This window comes from Rana temporaria, chromosome 1, assembly GCF_905171775.1.
Source record: "Rana temporaria chromosome 1, aRanTem1.1, whole genome shotgun sequence".
NCBI classification, from domain to species: domain Eukaryota; kingdom Metazoa; phylum Chordata; class Amphibia; order Anura; family Ranidae; genus Rana; species Rana temporaria.
This window is the reverse complement of record NC_053489.1, coordinates 591115348-591137343: the sequence shown is the minus strand read 5'-3', so window position 1 is coordinate 591137343 and position 21996 is coordinate 591115348. Positions and strand designations below refer to the sequence as shown.

Sequence of the window (21996 nt, the reverse complement as noted above, 5' to 3'; positions counted from 1 at the left end):
ACAGGAAACACATGCAGAAGAAAGAGTGACAGAACTACACAAAGCAATGTGAGATTGTGGGAGGAGAAGACCAAACCTACGCCAAATATTCCGACAGAATCAAGTGACCCGGTGACAGTACAGAAGTAGGACAAAGGCAGCACTGAGCACCGCTAGAAAGTCGTCACATACTAGTGCAGATCATTGGTGTAGTATGCCGACATACTATGAAATGTTCTAAATATTTAGCCTGAGCGTGTATGCGATTCCATTCAAGGAGCGTACAGATCAGCACACACCGACGCACACCAAACCCTCTGCAACTAGGAGACGAGTTTACAAAACACATTTCCTGCAGCCTAAAACGAACAGACTAGTCAGGAACGTTCAGCCTATGCTTTAGGCAAATCAAGTAGAAATCACATTCTTTTCTATGTGGCTGGTTCACATGTATGCCCTTCTGCAATTATATAAACTTGGCTACCTAATGCACCACAAATGCCAAAAAATTGTACATGCAGCGTGTCACAACGCACAGTAGTGTATTGTACTGCAACACAGGTGAGAAGGTTGGGCAACATGAACGTTATCTCAGCCCACTAGTGTGAACGGCCCTTTTACACCTAAATATGTCAAATATAAAATGTTGCAATAATTTCCAAACATAAATGTGCAGAAAAATATGAGAAAAGTCTCTAAAATAAAATCAAAAGTCCACAAGTAAAGCAAAATGTTTGATTAATTCAGTCCAAATAAAAGGAAAAGGAAGTCCCATCTCCTGCGCTGCCATTGGACAACTGTTCTGTCCATCACAGGAGGCGGGACTTTAAATTAAAGAGGCCCATAGAGAAAACCGTTTCTCCTGTATGTTGGCGCTCGTCCCGCCCCCTCCCCGTCTCCTCTGCAGGCTGCACCGACGGCAATGGTGAGGCTGAATTCATGGCAATGGTGAGACTGCATTCATGGCAATGGTGAGACTGCATTCATGGCAATGGTGAGACTGCAGATGGGCAATGACCCTTATTTAAAATTTAAAGTGGAGGTTTCCCCAAAAACTTAATTTTTAACATTAGATTGATGCTCATTTTGTCAAGGGGAATCGGGTAGTTATTTTAAAATCGAAGCAGTACTTACCGTTTTAGAGAGCGATCTTCTCCGCCGCTTCCGGGTATGGGCTGCAGGACTGGGCGTTCCTATTTGATTGACAGTCTTCCGACACTCGCATACATCGCGTTACGATTTTTCGAAAGTAGCCGAATGTCGGTGCGCAGGCGCCGTATAGAGCCGCACCGACGTTCGGCTTCTCGTGACGCGATGTATGCGACCGTCGGAAGCCTGTCAATCAAATAGGAATGCCCAGTCCCGAAGACCATACCCGGAAGCGGCGGAGAAGATCGCTCTCTAAAACGGTAAGTACGGCTTCGATTTTGAAAAAACTACCCGATTCCCCTTGACAAAATGAGCATCAATCTAATGTTAAAAAAAAAAAAAAATTCGGGTGAACTCCCGCTTTAAGATTTTTTTTCCTGAAACGTTCTTTTTAAACGTGAAGGTGCGTGTTATAAGCCGATAAATACGGTATATCCAAACAACAAGTCCAAGCTCATCTCTTCACCACACACAGTCACAAAGGCAAGAGAATTCTTGTTGGGCAGTGCATTAATGCTCGAACAAACGCACAGACCAAATTTTAATGGTTTAAAGAATGTCAGGCAAAATGGTCGGCCCTCATGCATGTTCACTTTATCAAATCTGGCCCTCTTTGGAAAAAAGTTTGGACACCCCATCCCTAAGCTCTTAATGCTGGTCCTTTGTGACAAGTTAGTGAGAAGAGCAGGGGTCCGATACTCACGTTTGTCACAATCAACAGGTAAGTACGATAACCATCTCAGGGGACACTCAAGAGGAATTCCGTCATCACATATCCATCATGTCAAATGATAAAAAGCGACTGTAAACAAACTCTGGCAGGTTTGCGCGATGATGTCACAGCAGCCTATGTGTTTCGTCACACTGGACGTCCTCCGGGGGAACACCATTTTGTTGTTACCTGACAGAACTTGTTCAGTGTAATCCAGCCTAGGGGCTCATGCATATCAGTACAGAGGGCCATATACAGTGCATCTAAAAAGTATTCACAGCGCTTAACTTTTTCCACATTTTGTTAGGTTACATTACAGCCTGATTCAAAAATGGATTAAATTCATACATGTTCCTCAAAATTCTACAAACAATGCCCCATAATGACAACATGAAAAAAGTTTGCTTTGAAATCTTTGAAAATGTATTAAAAATAAAAAATGAAAACAATCACATGTACATAAGTATTCACGACCTTTGCTCAATACTTTGTTGAAGCACCTTTGGCACCAATTACAGCCTCAAGTCTTTCTGAGTATGATGCTACAAGCTTGGCACACCTATTTTTGGGCAGTTTCTCGCATTCTTCTTTGCAGGACCTCTCAAGCTCCATCAGGTTGGATGGAGAGCGTCGGTCATTTTGGAATAAGGCTGTAACATAACAAAATGTGGAAAAAGTGAAGCGCTGTGAATACTTTCCGGATGCACGGTATCTTCATAAAGAAACATATTTCTGTGCCCAGAAGTTACAAGTGTTTGCCAGCACAAATGGGCCCAGGAGCGCACAAACTGCAGCCAGTACATATAAAATGAAAGGCTGATAGACACCGTGGCAGTCTGGATGTAACCACGAGGCAGTTTGTGTCCGGGGGTCACTCATCCATCCCTGCATGCATGCAACTGCTCTAATGTGTAGTTATATCCACACAACCTACGTATGTGCCATACCTGTGGGATCCCCATGGAAGCTGGAAATCACTGTAACAGGCATCTATAATACAGTGATCTCCACTGGCTTCCAGGTCCCATGCCAACCAGCTACACTGTGAACACGGGAGGTCACCTACTCTGCAGAGGCACCATGCAGGGAACAATTTGCTCTCTCTCAATGAATGCAAAGAATTCTCTGCCTGGATAAGGTGGAGAGACGACATCACAATCTCCACCTCTTTAGAGAATACCTTGCATTCTTTGATACAATGGAAAGTGTTCCCTGAATGCCACTCATGCCGAATGTGAGCAACCTCCTGTGTTCACTAATCAGAAGATCAGACACTTGCAGCAATCATTTTATTAATGGTGTCTAGACAACGGCAGGTTGGTAGACAGGGGTTTCAAAGTATCCATTCTTGGCTGCTATAGCAGATAAGACAGTGTTTAAAATATCTGTCTACCAGCCTCATTTTATAGACACGCTGGTAGACAAGCCATTAATGGGTTACTTGATTGTATTCTGTAAGCAGTTCACACAGGTAAGGATAATGATCAGTATAGAATTCATTGTTTCCCTACGTGCCTTTATATATTTCTTTACATTACACACAGAACAAGCTGGTATTGTGAATCAAAAAGTCGCACGCCAACATTACCATACATTATTATTTTAGGTAGGGTTGCACCATTACCACCTTTTTAAATGCCAAGTACAAGTACTGATACTTTTTTTCCTAAGTACTCGCCGATACCGATACTTTGATTGTCATGTGACAGTTTTCACAGCACAATTTCGTAATTAAGTAACTTTTTTCCTTCACTGATGGGCACTGATGAGGAGGCACTAATATACAGCACTGATAGGTGGGCCTGATTGGGCACTGTGATAGGTGGCACTGGCAAATGAGCCCGGATATACAGCACCGATAGGTGGCACTGATAGCTGGCATGGATAGACTTCACTTATGGGCACCGATAGGTGTCACTAATAGAAACGCACTGATGGGCAATTGCTGGCATAATAAATGAGGGGATGAATGTGAGACAATAACAATAAAAAACAACTTGGAAAGGAAGGATTTTGCAATGCTAATAGTAGTAACTTAGTACAAATGCTATGAAGCCCACCTTGGTACAACCTGCACTCGACCGCAGCAGTCAGAAGGCAGCGGCGGACATCTTGTTACACCCAGCCCATATAGTTAGTAAACTATATGGGCTGGGTGTAAGGCTCCATTCACACCTAGGCGTTTTAACGCCTGAAGCCCGACGCTATTGCCGTGTAAAATACACTGGAGGGGTGATTTAACATTGTTCTCTATGGAGATGGTTCACATCTCCACGCCAAACGCCGTACGCCTGAAGCTCAAAACAAGTACCTGACCCTTTTTTTCAGGCGGCTTGGGCATTCGGCATAGCCGACAATGTGTAAATCACCCCTCCAGCGAAAACAAGGTTATTCGTTTTGTCGCGGCAAATCGCGATACAAAACGCCGCAATTTGTTGCAGCAAATCGCGGTACAAATCGCCGCGCTAAGGTGTGAATGCAGCCTAACAAGATGTCCGCTGCAGGCTTACTGCGGCTGAGTGCAGGGTGTACCAAGATGGGCGTCACAGTGTTTCGCCTCTGACGGAGACATGGAACGTCGCCTCCGTTACCGAATGTGACGGCCCGAATCCCCGATTCTGACAGAGCATGCAACTTCGCTCGCACCCCTGCCCAGCTTACCGCCTGCTGCTGTTAGCCTGATGAGGACTCGCTCTCTGCTCTGCCCTTTCCACCCACTGACTTTCGGGAGCACCTCTTCACTCCCAGGTATCGGACCAAGCATCGGGAGCATTGGCACAAGTACTCATGCCAATGCTCGGTATTGGCGCAACCCTAATTTTAAGCAAAGTAAATCACACCTTTTCCGAGTTTCCTCATGGGCCTGGGCAAAATGACTTGGTGTCTGGCTGCCAAAAGCATGGCATGCGTGTGTTTGTTTTGTTAGGAATGGCAGATAATGTATTGTTTTCCCAACAGGCAAATCTTTCCCATCAGAAAAGACAATATTGAACATCTCCTCTCCAGGAGGTTGTCGGATAGAGAAAAGCACCCCGGTATGCAGAGTCTAAAGGGCATGTTTAAAGATCGCCTTTGTCTTTGTAGAAAACAACTTCTTATTTGTGTAACTAGTTCCAGGGATTAGTAGATTGCTATACACTTCTCATCTGACTAAGTGCCTAAAGTGCATCTACACCCAAAAATAAAACGCAATATTATACCGCGGCCTACCGGTCCTTAGATGTGACGGCTGCATTCGTTTTTGTTCTTTTCATCGGGTAATCCTGCAAATAACACTTCCAGCCTGCCGTCATTTCTCCATTGTATTTACGGACGTCGTCACACAGGCTGAACTTGTAATGTCTGTCTTTGGTCATCTCTATGATATGGTGATTTGATGGGATCAGCCGTTAAGGCTCCATGCACACTGGGAGTAAAAAACACTCATCTAAAGCATTTTTTGTACAAAGTTTAGACGAGTTTAGTAGAGTTTTACGTTTTTTTCTGCCTCCAAGCTCCAATCAGAAACGCGAATGAGAAGATTTTTTTTTTTCTGCCTCTAAACGTTAAACTCAAAATATGCCTGTAAACGTCCTAATGTGCATGGACACAAAGGATAACATTGAGCCGCTTCTACAGGCAGAACACAAAACTCCTGTAGAAGCAATGGCCCAGATTCAGGTAGAATTTGCCCATCTGTTACGGAGGCGCAGGGCAGCGTTTTTGCCCTGCGCCCCCGCAAATTTACTGCGCTACCCGCGATTCACGGAGCAGTAGCTCCGTAAATTGCGTGTGCGCTGTGTAAACTTGCCCTGCGTAAGGGCGCCTAATGTAAATGATCCCGTAGGGGGCGGGAATCATTTAAATTAGGCGCGCTCCCGCGCCGAGCGTAGAGCGCATGCTCTGTCGGGAAACTTTCCCGATGTGCATTGCGGCAAATGACGTCGCAAGGACGTCATTTGCTTCAAAGTGAACGTGAATGGCGTCCAGCGCCATTCACGAATCACTTACGCAAACGACGTAGATTTCAAATATCGCGACGCGGGAACGACGGGTATCCTTTAGCATTGGCTGCGCGTGCTATTAGGATGTGCAACCTTACGCGAAACCCGACGTACGCAAACTACGTAAATTGCGTACGCAGGGCTCGCGCAACGTTGTGAATAGGTGTTAGTATGCAATTTGCATACTATACACTGAGCACAATGGGAGCGCCCCCTATCGGTCATCGCTAGAATGCAGCCTAAGATATGCGTGGCATAAGAGCCTTATGCCACACAGATTTTAGGCTGCAGTCGGCGTTACGATGTTCCTGAGTCAGGAGCATTCGTAACGCCGGGGCAAGTCAGCAATTGCGCTGTGTAACCTATGGTTACACAGGCGCAATTGCTTCTTGAATATGGGCCATTGTTCTTTAAGCCAGTGTGCATGGAGCCTTACAAAATAAAGATATCTTTGTGCTTTTTCTTCAGCTCACAGTAATGCTTGGTTCACACTGGTGCGATGCAAGAATCACAGCCATTCCTGTGTGGGCTCCCACATCGCATCTGAATCGCTGGCAGTTCACACTGCTCTTTGCAAACCTCTGCTGGTGGCAATATAAAGTTAAAGGGGTTGTAAAGGTAAACGTTTTTTCACCTTCGTGCATCCTATGCATGAAGGTGAAAAAACTTCAGGCAATAATGCCGCCCCCCCCCCCCCCGGCACCCCATTATACTTATCTGGCCCCTCGAAAGTCCAGCGCTCGGCCCCGACATCCTCTTCGCCGCTCAGCCTGGCCGTTGATTGGCTAAAGCGGATGGATTGAAAGCAGCGCAGCCATTGTCTGGCGCTGCCGTCAATCACATCCAATGACGCGGCGCGCCGGGCCGAGTGATACAGTGAGCGGCTATAGCTGCTCGCTGTATCACGGGAGTGTGCCCGCCCACAAGGACTCCATACCATGCTCGCATGAATGTGTGGGGTTCTTGCAGGGAGGACCAGAAACAGCCGCCGAGGGACCCCAGAAGACGTTGATCGGGGCCACACTGTGCAAAACCGAGCTGCACAGTGAAGGCAAGTGTTTGTTATTTAAAAATAAATAAATAAATTCTTTACAACCGCTTTAATGACACCCCCAAAATCGGTTTGCAGAACGCAGTGCGAACTGTGGAATCGGATCGCATGGGTCTGAACCCCCCTGCGATCCGAATTGAGTGCAGACAAAAAATACAAATAAAACAAAAGGATCCTGCACAATTTTGGTGAGAATGCGATGAAATTTCAGCCGTACAAACTCTAGCGTTTGTACGGCTGAATTTGCACTGCACAGGCATGCGGTGCGAATCACATGCAATGTCTGGCATCGCACCAATGTGAACCCAGTCTAAAGTCTATTACACACAATGAAAAAAAAAAAAAAAAAATAGGATAATTAGAATATTTTAAAGCATTTGCATGATAATCTGATCAATGGTACACAGCTTTTGAAAGCTGATCATTCAAAACTATCCAAAAGGGAAAAACGGGGTGGAAGCGGCTGCCTCAGGCTCTCAGCGGCTCGCTAAAAAACTAACCCCTCCAATGCCTCCCTTCCAGCTATGAGACATCTGCAAGCTTCCTTGCCAGTGCCCACATCTTCTCCCTCTTTTTCTGGGTTCATGGTCTTCAGATATCTTGATTGGCCAGGATGATCCAAATGTCATGCATGCACAGGCAAGTTCATTCATCCCGGCACCTACAGCCCCCATGCACATCGGCGCAATATGACATGTCAAATCGCATGCCAAATTGCAGCCAAAAGCCGGCAACGGCACTGTCCCAATCGCACGCGGATGCATGGAACACCTGTGTACAGGCATATCCCACTTTTAAGTACAGAGCATGTATGTAAAACGAAAATGTACTTAAAGTGAAACAATACCTTTTTTCACTTATAGGGTGTAGTGGGGGGTCAGGGGGTGTAATGGGGGTGTTAGGAGCTGTAGTTAAGGTCTCAGGGGCTGTAGTGGGGGTGTCAGGGGCACACTGGAACAGGGCGGGCTATGCTCTCTGAGCTTCAGCTCCTTCTACTGTGGCTGCAAAATGTCTGTACAGTACTTGTAAGGCACTTTACATACACTCACGGGTATGTCCTTACTCACGAGTGTATGTAAAGTGAGTGTACTTAAAGCGGGGTATGCCTGTATCCTGCATGGGAAAGGACTGCCCCTCACACAGGTGCACCGATAGGAAATGAGGCCTAGATATCAGAGACCGGGTGCAGGGTATAGTAGGTGATGCCCAATACATGAAGAACAGATTCATATATAGACTAGTATTATATACTGGAGGGGAAGTGCAATGGGGTGACTTTAATATACTCCAGGGTTGGGCAACTGTTGGCACTCCACCAAATGTGAAATTAAAAGTCCCAAAAGGCCCTGCAAGACTGACAGCCACAGGACTGACCGACGTGTGATGGGATATATTGGGCCACTGCACTTCCTAACCCTGATAGGTTTGTTACACCATGGGGGTTATATACTGAAGGCAAATCCACTTTGCACTACAAGTGCACTTGGAAGGGTGGTCGCTGTAGATCTAAGGGGGGAAAGCTCCGAAAGTGAGGGGGGGAAGCTCCGAAAGTGAGGGGGGGAAGCTCCGAAAGTGAGGAGGGGGAAAGCTCCGAAAGTGAGGGGGGGGGGAAGCTCCGAAAGTGAGGGGGGGGGGAAAGCTCCGAAAGTGAGGGGGGGGAAAGCTCCGAAAGTGAGGGGGGGGGGGAAGCTCCGAAAGTGAGGGGGGGGGGAAAGCTCCGAAAGTGAGGGGGGGGAAAGCTCCGAAAGTGAGGGGGGGGACGCTCCGAAAGTGAGGGGGGCGGGACGCTCCGAAAGTGAGGGGGGGGGGGGGCGCTCCGAAAGGGGGGGGGGGGGGGACGCTCCGAAAGTGAGGGGGGGGGGAGCTCCGAAAGTGAGGGGGGGGGGAGCTCCGAAAGTGAGGGGGGGAGCTCCGAAAGTGAGGGGGGGGGAAGCTCCGAAAGTGAGGAGGGGGGGAAAGCTCCGAAAGTGAGGGGGGGGAGCTCCGAAAGTGAGGGGGGGGGAAAGCTCCGAAAGTGAGGGGGGGGGAAAGCTCCGAAAGTGAAGGGGGGGAGCTCCGAAAGTGAGGGGGGGGAAGCTCCGAAATTGAGGGGGGGGGGGGGAGCTCCGAAATTGAGGGGGGGGGGGGAGCTCCGAAATTGAGGGGGGGGGGGAGCTCCGAAACTGAGGGGGGGGGGGGGGGAGCTCCGAAAGTGAGGGGGGGGGGAGCTCCGAAAGTGAGGGGGGGGGGGGGGAGCTCTGCTGATTTTATCATCCAATCATGTACAAGCAAAAATGCTGTTTTTTATTTTCCTTGCATATCCCCCTCAGATCTACAGCGACTGCACTTCCAAATACACATGTAGTGCAAAGTGGATTGGCTTTTGTAAATAAACCCCCACCCCCGTGTGCTCTACATTTACATCCTGTATATGAGATGTAAAGAAATGTACACAATTACTATCACAGATCTACAGCATGTCAGAAAAACCAAATACTGATCTGACAAAAATCTGTGCCAAATACTTCATCCGCCACACGGCTGATCTCCCCCACACAATGGAAGACAGAGCCGTGCCTTGTGACACTCGCCTACACGGTGCCCGCTCTCCTCTGGGTTCGGATCAGGATATTACAAACATGACAAGAGGCCAGGGTGGGAAGATGAGGCATTTCAACAACGCAGGAAAAATAAATGAAGAAGCCCTGTGTGTCTGAGTATTCTACAGCTGAACTCTTCAACCAGACGTATACAGCGCCCGCCCACAACCAGACGTATACAGCGCCCGCCCACAACCAGACGTATACAGCGCCCGCCCGCAACCAGACGTATACAGCGCCCGCCCGCAACCAGAGGTATACAGCGCCCGCCCACAACCAGAGGTATACAGCGCCCGCCCGCAACCAGAAGTATACAGCGCCCGCCCACAACCAGAGGTATACAGCGGCCGCCCACAACCAGAAGTATACAGCACCCGCCCACAACCAGAAGTATACAGCGCCCGCAACCAGAAGTATACAGCACCCGCCCACAACCAGAAGTATACAGCGCCCGCCCGCAACCAGAAGTATACAGCGCCCGCCCGCAACCAGAAGTATACAGCGCCCGCCCACAACCAGACGTATACAGCGCCCGCCCACAACCAGAAGTATACAGCGCCCGCCCACAACCAGAAGTATACAGCGCCCGCCCACAACCAGAAGTATACAGCGCCCGCCCACAACCAGACGTATACAGCGCCCGCCCACAACCAGACGTATACAGCGCCCGCCCACAACCAGACGTATACAGCGCTCGCCCACAACCAGAAGAATACAGCGCCCGCCCACAACCAGAAGAATACAGCGCCCGCCCACAACCAGAAGAATACAGCGCCCGCCCACAACCAGAAGAATACAGCGCCCGCCCACAACCAGAAGAATACAGCGCCCGCCCACAACCAGAAGAATACAGCGCCCGCCCACAACCAGAAGAATACAGCGCCCGCCAACAAACAGAAGAATACAGCGCCCGCCCACAACCAGAAGTATACAGCGCCCGCCCACAACCAGAAGTATACAGCGCCCGCCCACAACCAGAAGTATACAGCGCCCGCCCACAAGCGTACCACTGACAGATCCTGGGGTATACCTACTTGATTTGCAGAGTAACGCTGCGCATGCGAGGCTGGAGTGTTAAGCTGTGGGTGGCCCTGTCATCACCACCAGGCATGACAAACGTTAATCGGAAAATCAACCAAGATGAATGGAAATTGTTAGCTGGGGAGGTTGGGACATTAGGATGTTTTTAGATGGGGGGGGCATTGTGAGTTTTAACCACTTAAGACCCGGACCATTATGCAGGTTAAGGACCAGGCCCCTTTTTGGGATTCGGCACTGCGTTGCTTTAACCGACAATTGTGCGGTTGTGCGACGTGGCTCCCAAACAAAATTGGCGTCCTTTTTTCCCCACAAATCTTTTGGTGGTATTTGATCACCTCTGCGGTTTTTATTTTTTGCGCTATAAACAAAAATAGAGCGACAATTTTGAAAAAAAATGCAATATTTTTTACTTTTTTCGTTAATAAATATCCCCAAAAAAGATATTAAAAAAAACATTTTTTCCTCAGTTTAGGCAGATACGTATTCTACCTATTTTCGGTAAAAAAAAAAAAAACGCAATAATCGTTTATCGATTGGTTTGCACAAAATGTATAGCGTTTACAAAATAGGGGATAGTTTTATGCCATTTTTATTAATATATTTTTTTTAATACTAATGGTGGCGATCAGCGATTTTTTTCATGACTGCGACATTATGGCGGACACATCGGACAATTTTGACACATTTTTGGGACAATTGTAATTTTCACAGCGAAAAGTGCTATAAAAATGCTTTGTTTACTGTGAAATTACAATTGCAGTTTAGGAGTTAACCACTAGGGGGCGCTGTAGGGGTTAAGTGTGACCTCATGTGTGTTTCTAACTGTAGGGAGGCGGGGCTGGACGTGTGACGTCAGTGATCGTCTTTCCCTATATCAGGTAACAGACGATCAATGACAGCGCCACAATGAAGAACGGGGAAGGTGTGTTTACACACACCTCTCCCCGTTCTTCAGCTCCTGTGACCGATCGCGGGACACCGACGGTGATCGGGTCCGCGGGTCCCGTCACGGAGCTTCAGACCGGGTTGCCGGCGGCGCACGCGTCCCATGGCTGGGCACTTAAAGAGGACGTACCCATACGTGATTGTGCCCAGCCGTGCCATTCTGCCGACTGTATTTCAGGGATTTTCATGCGCCGCCATCTCTAGGGTTTAGACTGCAATCACACATTAGCGTTTTAAATCGCAGGTAGACTTGCCACGATTCTGCCTGCGATTCCAAAGCACCGATGTGTGAATAACCAATCACGGGACGCACATTTGCGACGCCATTCATTTGAACGACACCGAAAATGGCGGTGCGGGTCTGCCGTGATAAATCGCGCTGCAATTGCAGAAACCAGCATAGCGTGAAGCATGTCGCCCAAAAGTAGCTCCTGACCTTTTTTGGGGTCACAAACTTCACACAACGCGGGTTGCCGCGAATGCAGCGCAATTTATCCTGCGACAAACGCGGCAGACCCGCACTGCGATTTTAGGTGTCATTAAAAAATGTGAGTCCCGACAAATCTGCAGCAACTACGTGACGCCATTGTGTCAATATGGACCAAAATCTGAGGAATGTTTCCAACACCTTGGTGAATCTGTGCCACGAAGAATTAGGGCAAAAGGGGATCCAACCCGGGACTGGCAAGGTGTACCCAATAAAGTGGCTGGTGAGTGTGTATTGCATGTTTAAATCCGTATTGAATCCCTAATTAGAAATATATTATTATATTGTAGCTCTCTAGTAATCAGATGTGGTAGCTGCATTTCTTCTTTTTTCTTTAGGCTCCTCCCCCTCTGCTTCTGCCTTTGATAATTAGTGCAGTGATTACCAATGCAGCCCCGTCAGTGATGCCCATCAGTGATGCCCATCAGTGATGCCCGTCAGTGATGCCCGTCAGTGATGCCCATCAGTGAAGGAGAAAACATTTTTTTTATAAAAAAAAATTCACTTTTTTTTCCCCTTTCAAAAAAAATGACTACCAATGCAGCCCCATCAGTGATGCCCGTCAGTGCCCATCAGTGATGCCCGTCAGTGCCCATCAGTGATGCCCGTCAGTGCCCATCAGTGAAGCCCGTCAGTGCCCATCAGTGAAGCCCGTCAGTGCCCATCAGTGAAGCCCGTCAGTGATCCCCGTCAGTGCTCATCAGTGATGCACATCAGTGAAGGAGAAAAATTATTTTTTTATAACAAAAATTCACTTTTTTTTCCCCTTTCAAAAACAAAATGACAATCACTTTAACACTGGCAGGGGTGCTCACAATGAGCAGCTTGTATTTATGGAAACCCTTTATCCCAGGAAAAGGAAACAGTTTCTGTAACTAATTAAAAAATGTGATCTGTCGTTTGGCTTCAATGTGTTAGTGTATGTAAATCTGCTAGTACATCCCAACACTCCCCTCCCTCCCAGACTAACAAGGCTGCTGTGCCTCCTGTGCACCTTCATCCAGAGTGCACCCTACTACAGGAGGAGTGTTACTGGTCAGATGAGCAGGAGAAAACACAGGGGGAAAGCCTACAAAAAGAAAAGGAATGCAGGCAGCACATGTAATGTGTGATATATTGGGGTGTAATGAGGAGAGGGGTCAGGGAGAACTCTCTATAGTCCCCCAATCATTGCACGGTACAGTAGATGGGGGCACATAGGAAGTCATCTCCCCCATATGATATGATGGCCCCCATCACACCCATTAATATGAATGGAGCCCGGGGACACGGACTCCGCAGGAACTTTATCCGGGTGTGGCCGCTTCACTTACCGGCACTGCGAGCGACTCTCCCGTGATCACTGAGGAGCCACACCGGAGACCTGAGCACCGGAGACATCCTTCTCTCCGATCACACTGCACTCTGCCAGGTACGGGACTGTCCGGGGAACAGGGCGGGTCAGGAGGGCTGTGGGCGGGGCTCTGACGTACGGGCAAACACAGGCAGACACTCGTTTGAATGTACTCTACGAACTGATGACACTGAGCGTACCCTGACCCCGCCCTCTGCCAGCCCCATTCTGACCTCCGCCCCTCCCACTTAGCCTTCTGTTCCCTCCCTCTCCGTGCTCTTCCTCTCCGCTCTCCGTGCTCTTCCTCTCCGCCCTCTGTCTCCTCCCTCCCCGCCCTCTGTCTCCTCCTTTCTCCGCCCTCCCTCTCCGGCCTCTGTCCCCTCCCACTCAGTAGTCGCTACTAGTGAGGAGTTGGCAGTGGGCGGGTATAGGGGAGGGGTCTGATGCAGTGTGCCGTATAAAGCCCCTCTCTGGCAGTATATAGGAGAGGATTCTACAGAACTCGGGATCTCCCAGCGCATCTTCCTTTTTTTCCGCGAATTTTATGTGACTTGAGCAATGCCTGTGTATTCAAAGTCGCATGACAAGTCATACCCCGTGATTTCCAAACGAGTACCGTTCATATCTGTGCGACTTCACGTTAAAGTACTCCCTGTACTACTTCGGTCCGAATTTGATGCAACAGACCTCAGACCTCCACAGACCTCAAGAAAACACAGGCATTGCTTCAAGTCGCATCAAAATCACGGCAAAAAATCGCTCGACTTTCAGTGGAAAACTAGGCTTCTTGAAGTCTATAGACCCCAAGTCGCATCAAAGTCGGACTAAAGTTGTGAAGGGACTACTATGAAGGCGCTGCAACGTGAAGATATGAACAGTGCTCATTGAAAATCACGTGGTACTACTTGTCATGCGACTTTGCAGTCCCAAGTCACACTCATGGAAACATAGCCTCAGGCCTGGGTCACACCTTTCCAGTTTGTATATTCCAGGTGCATTTTGTGTTTTTCAATACACACTTTTCATCAATGACTTTGATAAATGACCCTTGATTTCTTTTTCTTTTTTCCTTCTGATGTGGCCTCATATGATCAGTAGAATGTTGTGGGAACAGAACCCACTGCTGTCATCAGTCTTGGAATTTCTATTTTTGAGGCTTTATGCAAAACAATGTCTATTTTCTGTAGCACATACAGTTCTGCCAGCAGGGCTAGAAACAAGTGACCAGCAGGGCTAGAAACAAGTGACCAGCAGGGCTAGAAACAAGTGACCAGCAGGGCTAGAAACAAGTGACCAGCAGGGCTAGAAACAAGTGGCCAGCAGGGCTAGAAACAAGTCACCAGCAGGGCTAGAAACAAGTCACCAGCAGGGTTAGAAACAAGTGACCAGCAGGGCTAGAAACAAGTGACCAGCAGGGCTAGAAACAAGTGACCAGCAGGGCTAGAAACAAGTGACCAGCAGGGCTAGAAACAAGTGGCCAGCAGGGCTAGAAACAAGTCACCAGCAGGGCTAGAAACAAGTCACCAGCAGGGTTAGAAACAAGTGACCAGCAGGGTTAGAAACAAGTGACCAGCAGGGTTAGAAACAAGTGACCAGCAGGGTTAGAAACAAGTGACCAGCAGGGTTAGAAACAAGTGGCCAGCAGGGCTAGAAACAAGTGACCAGCAGGGCTAGAAACAAGTGGCCAGCAGGGCTAGAAACAAGTGACCAGCAGGGCTAGAAACAAGTGGCCAGCAGGGCTAGAAACAAGTGGCCAGCAGGGTTAGAACCAAGTGACCAGCAGGGCTAGAAACAAGTGACCAGCAGGGCTAGAAACAAGTGACCAGCAGGGCTAGAAACGAGTGACCAGCAGGGTTAGAAACGAGTGACCAGCAGGGTTAGAAACAAGTGACCAGCAGGGTTAGAAACAAGTGACCAGCAGGATTAGAAACAAGTGACCAGCAGGATTAGAAACAAGTGACAAGCAGGGTTAGAAACAAGTGACCAGCAGGGCTAGAAACAAGTGACCAGCAGGGCTAGAAACAAGTGACCAGCAGGGCTACAAACAAGTGACCAGCAGGGCTAGAAACAAGTGACCAGCAGGGCTAGAAACAAGTGACCAGCAGGGCTAGAAACAAGTGACCAGCAGGGTTAGAAACAAGTGACCAGCAGGGTTAGAAACAAGTGACCAGCATAGGCTTGTTATCAGTGGAACACTAACTAATCAAAGAACCCAGGAAAAGATCTCATTACCAGCATTGGGGAAGCAGCGACTTTCAAAACTCAACCTACATTTTACAAGCCAACAACACTGTCAATTAGAAGAATTACATTTTGAGAGCCAGAATTGTATCCATCTCTTATGCTAGCTAATAACAAACTAAGCCCTGGTTCACACTGATGCGATTTCGTATGCGTTCCAGAACAAGGGAAATAACATGACTTGCTATGGTGACTGTGCATATATATGCAGTCTGAACGCAATTCGTTTTTCAAAAGGGTTCTGTGTAGTTTTCATTTCCATGAAGTCTTAAGCCCCGTACACACGAGAGGATCGATCCGCTGAAATTGATCCGCGAAATTGATAGCATGCTAAGAAATCTATCCGCTGGAATCGGCTCCAGCGGATCGATCCGGTGGTCTGTACAGACTCACCGGATCGATCCGTCCGAACCCATCCCTCGCATGCGTCGTAATGATTTGACGCATGCGTGGAATTCCTTATATGACAGCGTCGCGCACGTCGCCGCGTCATCATCGCGGCGACGGCGCGACACGTCATCGCGATGGGAATTCGGCGCGGATTTCGATCCGATGGTGTGTACACTCCATCGGATCAAAATCCACAGAGGATTTATCCGCGGAAACGGTCCGGAGGACCATATCCGCGGATAAATCCTATCGTGTGTACTAGGCATAATGGAAACTGCATAGAAAACACATAGCTGTTCAAAGACTATGAAATTCCAGTGCGATTTCTAGGAGGCTATAGTGTCTTTCTGAGCTGATTTGGAGAGAGAGAGGGGTAAAGAGGGGGGGAGAGGAGGGGAGAGAGAGAAGGGGGGAGGGGGGAGAGAGAGAGGGAAGGGAGAGGGGAGAGGGAGAGAGGGAAGAGAGAGGGGAGAAAGAGGGGGAGAGAGAGGGGGGGAGAGAGGAGGGGAGAGAGAGAAGGGGGGAGGGGGGAGAGAGAGGGAAGAGAGAGGGGAGAGAGAGAGGGAAGAGAGAGGGGAGAGAGAGAGGGGAGAGGGGGGAGAGAGAGAGGGGGGAGAAGGAGAGAGGGGGGGAGAGAGAGGGAAGAGAGAGAGGGAAGAGAGAGGGGAGAGAGAGGGGAGAGAGAGGGGGGAGAGAGGGGAGAAGGAGAGAGAGAGGGGGAGAGAGAGACGGGAGAGAGAGAGAGGGGAAGAGAGAGGGAAGAGAGAGGGGAGAGAGAGAGAGGGAAGAGAGAGGGGAGAGAGAGAGGGAAGAGAGGGGAGAAGGAGAGAGAGGGGAGAGAGAGAGGGGGAGAGAGAGACGGGAGAGAGAGAGAGGGGGGAGAGAGGGGAGAAGGAGAGAGAGAGGGGAGAGAGAGGGGGAAGAGAGAGAGGGGGGAGAGAGAGAGGGAAGAGAGAGGGGGAAGAGAGAGAGGGAAGAGAGAGAGGTGAAGAAAGAAGGGAGAGGGGGAGAGAGAGGGGGGAGAGAGAGATGGAAGAGAGAGGGGAGAAAGAGGGGGAGAGAGAAGGGGGGAGGGGGAGAGAGAGAGGGAAGAGAGAGGGGAGAAAGAGGGGGAGAGAGAGGGGGAGAGAGGAGGGGAGAGAGAGGGGGGGGAGAGAGAGAGGGAAGAGAGAGGGGAGAGAGAGAGAGGGGAGAGAGAGAGGGAAGAGAGAGGGGAGAGAGAGAGGGAAGAGAGAGAGGGGAGAGAGAGGGGAGAGAGAGAGGGGGGAGAAGGAGAGAGAGAGAGGGAAGAGAGATAGGGAAGAGAGAGGGGGGACAGAGGGGGGAGAGAGGGGAGAAGGAGAGCGAGAGGGGGAGAGAGAGAGGGGGAGAGAGAGACGGAGGGAGAGGGAAGAGAGAGGGGAGAGAGAGAGAGGGAAGAGAGAGGGGAGAGAGAGAGGGGGAGAGAGGGGAGGAGAGAGAGGGGGAGAGAGAGAGGGGGAGAGAGAGACGGAGAGAGAGAGAGAGGGGGAGAGAGGGGAGAAGGAGAGAGAGAGGGGAGAGAGAGGGGGAAGAGAGAGAGGGGGGAGAGAGAGAGGGAAGAGAGAGAGGGAAGAGAGAGGGGGAAGAGAGAGAGGGAAGAGAGAGAGGGGAAGAAAGAAGGGAGAGGGGGGGAGAGAGAGGGGGGAGAGAGAGATGGAAGAGAGAGGGGGAAGAAAGATGGGGGAGAGTGAGAGAGGGGAGAGAGAGAGAGAGAGAGAGAGAGAGAGAAAAGAAAGAGGGGAGAGAGAGAGGGGGAGAGAGATGGGGGAGAGAGAGAGGGAAGTTTTAGTGATACACTGCTCCCAGATAAATTAAGTTTTAGGGATACACTGCCCCCAAATAAATGAAGTTTTAGGGATACACTGCTCCCAAATAAATGAAGTTTTAGGCATACACTGCTCCCAAATAAACAAAGTTTTAGGGATACACTGCTCCCAAATAAATGAAGTTTTAGGGATACACTGCTCCCAAATAAACAAAGTTTTAGGGATACACTGCCCCCAAATAAACAAAGTTTTAGGGATACACTGCTCCCAAAAAAATGACGTTTTAGGGATACACTGCTCCCAAATAAACAAAGTTTTAGGGATACACTGCTCCCAAATAAATGAAGTTTTAGGGATACACTGCTCCCAAATAAATGAAGTTTTAGGGATACACTGCTCCCAGATAAATTAGGTTTTAGGGATACACTGCTCCCAAATAAATGAAGTTTTAGGGATACACTGCTCCCAAATAAACAAAGTTTTAGGGATACACTGCTCCCAGATAAATGACGTTTTAGGGATACACTGCTCCCAGATAAATTAAGTTTAAGGGATACACTGCCCCCAAATAAATGAAGTTTTAGGGATACACTGCTCCCAAATAAACAAAGTTTTAGGGATACACTGCTCCCAAATAAATGAAGTTTTAGGGATACACTGCTCCCAAATAAACAAAGTTTTAGGGATACACTGCCCCCAAATAAACAAAGTTTTAGGGATACACTGCTCCCAAATAAACAAAGTTTTAGGGATACACTGCCCCCAAATAAACAAAGTTTTAGGGATACACTGCTCCCAAATAAACAAAGTTTTAGGGACACACTGCTCCCAGATAAATTAAGTTTTAGGGATACACTGCTCCCAGATAATGTGGAAATGTACCAAGAATTGCTTGCTGAAGTCCTGAAGACGCATGATATTATCTATGTAACAGCCTGGAAAAAGTACCTGCACATACTTCATGATCACATCAGGATCACAAAAGTCTATAGCCCTGTACACACGATCGGTCTGTCCAATGAAAACAGACCGATGGACTGTTTTCATCGGACAAACCGGTCGTGTGTGGGCCCCTCTGGTTTGTTTTCAATCGGTGAAAAAAAATTGAACATGTTTTACATTTTTCCTATGGATAAAAAAACGGTAGAAAAAAACGATCGCCTGTGTGGAAGTCCATCGGTCAAAAATCCACGCATGCTCAGAATCAAGTCGACTCATGATCGGAAACATTGAACTTCATTTTTCTAAGCACGTCGTAGTGTTATACGTCACCGCGTTTTGGCACGGTCGGATTTTTTACTGATGGTGTGTAGGCAAGACTGATGAAAGTCAGCTTCATCGGATATCCGACGAAAAAAACCATCGGATTAGATTCCATCAGATATCCGATCGTGTGTACGAGGCTTAAGTCCTAAGGTGCAAATCTTTATCTGCAAACAAGTCAGCAATGGCAGTCTTCAAATTTCCCGTATAAGGCTTTCTTTATATTATTGTGAAGAGTACAAAACCTACCTTTGGAAAACACCTAATAGGAAGGTGCAAAAAACTACCTAATATCCATTCGAAAAAGCACTTCACTAATTGGATGTATAACAATTCTGTGGGCTAGATTCACGTAGCTGCGCCCATTCGTACGGCGGCGCAGCGTATCGTATTTACGCTGCGCCGCACTAAGTTTCAGAGGCAAGTGCTGTATTCACAAAGCACTTGCCTCCTAACTTACGGCGGCGAGGCGTAAATGGGGCCGGCGTAAGCCCGTGTAATTCAAATGTGGAAGGGGGGCGTGTTTTATGCTAATGTGTGATGACCTGACGTGTTTTCTGAAGGGCGCATGCGCCGTCCGTGTACATATCCCAGTGTGCATTGCTCCCAAGTACGCCGCAACGACGTATTGGTTTTCGACGTGAACGTAAATTACGTCCAGCCCTATTCGCGAACGACTTACGCAAACGACGTAAAAAATTCAAATTTCGAAGCGGGAACGACGTCCATACTTAACATTGGCTGCGCCTCCTAATAGCAGGAACAACCTTACGCCGAAAAAGCCTAACGTAAACGACGTAAATAAATTGTGCCGGCCGTACGTACGTTTGTGAATCAGCGTATCTAGGTAATTTGCATATTCTCCGCCGAAAACAACGGAAGCGCCCCTAGCGGCCAACGTAATATTGCACACAATTATACGCCGCCGCATTCAAGTTACGTCGGCGGAGAAAGCCTATTTTATGAGCGTATCTGCCTTTGAGAATCGGCGTAACGATACGCCGACGCAGATTTGAAATTACGGCGGCGTATCTGGAGATGCGCCGCCGTAATAGCTACCTGAATCTACCCCTGTGGCTCTTTGAGGCATGATTGACCACAGTGAGCTTTTTATAAATCAGCTCAATGGCTTTGTTGTACAAAGAAACAATTTTAGAACTATGGCAACCATGCACTGCTTTATGTACACTACAAACAGCTCCCACATTTCCTGGTTTTGGGAAGGACAATAACTCAGTTGGACTTTATTCACTCTGTACTTCAGAATGACCTTTATGTATGGTATATAGTCCCATGTGGATAAATGTAATACACCTGATGCATATTGAGTTTAGAGAATACCTGTATATGATAATTATTGTATCTGTTTATAGTGCTGTAAGATGTGCTCATTCCATTTATGTTGTAGGCCAAAAAGTAATTTCCTGGAGTCTCAGGTATCAGGCTGGTGTGCGTGTGGGCCCTACAAAAATACCTACCTAAACAGCTATCCTTATGCCCTGTACACACGATCGGTTCGTCTGATGAAAACGAACCGATGGATTTTTTCGTCCGATATCCGATGAAGCTGACTTTCATCAATCTTGCCTACACACCATCGGTTAAAAATCCGATCGTGTCCAACGCAGTGACGTAAAACACAACGACATGCAGAGAAAAATTAAGTTCAATGCTTCCGAGCATGCGTCGACTTGATTCTGAGCATGCATGGATTTTTGACCGATGGATTTCCCCACAGACGATTGTTTTTTTCTATCGGTTTTTTAACCATACGGAAATTTTAAAACAGGTTCTATTTTTTTCACCGATGGGAAAAAAACTGATGGGGCCCACAAACGATCGGTTCGTCCTATGAAAACGGTCCGTTTTCATCAGACGAACCGATCGTGTGTACAGGGCATAACAGTCTGAGAATTTGGGAGTCTATTGCTCCGCCATCACCATGCATACTGTACATCTAGCAATTAGAGATTAAGGGCCAGATCCACATACATTTCGATCGGCGCAGCGTATCAGAGATACACTACGCCGCTGTACCTTACCTGGCGTATATTCGAATCCTCAGCGAGTTTGCGCCGTAAGTTACGGCGGCGTAGTGTATTTCTGGAGGCGGATTTCAAATTGGGCAGGTTGGGGGCGGGTTTCATTTAAATGAAGCGCGTCCCCGCGCCGAATGAACTGCGCATGCGTCGTCCCGAAATTTCCCGCCGTGCATTGCGCTAAATGACGTCGCTAGGATGTCATTTTTTTAACTTAGACGTGAGTTAAGTCCATCCCTATTCACGGACGACTTACGCAAAAAATAACAAAAAATTCAAATTTCGACGCGGGAACCACGGCCATACTTAACATGGCAAGTCTACCTATACGCCGCAAAATACCAGCTTTAACTATACGCCGGAAAAAGCCAACTACAGACGACGTTAGAAAATGCGAAGGCCGCGCGTACGTTCGTGGGTCGTCGTAAATCGCTAATTTGCATACCCGACGCGGAAAACAACGCGAATTCCACCCAGCGGGCGCCGAAGTATTGCATCTAAGATCCGAAGGCGTACGAAGCCGTACGCCTGTCGGATCTTACCCAGATGCCGTCGTATCTTGGTTTGAGGATTCAAACTAAAGATACGACGTGGGAAATTTGAAAGTACGCCGGCGTATCAGTAGATACGCCGGCGTACTTCGTCTGTGGATCTGGCCCCAAAATACAGAGTTATTAAAAAAAAAATACTAGTAAGTATAGCTTGATTTATTTAATATACAGTGGGCCGGATTCAGGTAGGAGATACGACGGCGTATCTCCAGATACGACGGCGTATCTCCAGATACGCCGTGGTTTCTCTGAGTTGCGGCGTCGTATCTATGCGCCTGATTCATAGAATCAGTTACGCATAGATTTCCCTAAGATCTGACTGGCGTAAGTGTCTTACACCGTCGTATCTTAGGCTGCATATTTACGCTGGCCGCTAGGTGGCGCTTCCGTCGATTTACGCGAGGAATGTGCTAATTAGGTAGATACGCCGATTCACAAACGTGCGTACGCCCGGCGCTATTTTGTT

The 21996-nt window shown here is 48.3% G+C and overlaps 1 protein-coding gene across 1 annotated transcript in view; it reads right to left on the bottom strand.

Annotated features, from left to right (window-relative positions):
• The window catches only part of RELL1 (RELT like 1), a 90757-nt gene extending 77371 nt beyond the window's left edge, over positions 1 to 13386 (bottom strand). The window contains exon 1 of the mRNA XM_040335145.1: positions 13240 to 13386. Coding sequence (XP_040191079.1) covers positions 13240 to 13306 — 67 coding nt within the window. The 5' untranslated portion in view covers positions 13307 to 13386. The remainder of the gene's footprint in view (positions 1 to 13239) is intronic.
• Positions 13387 to 21996: the final 8610 nt, after the last annotated feature.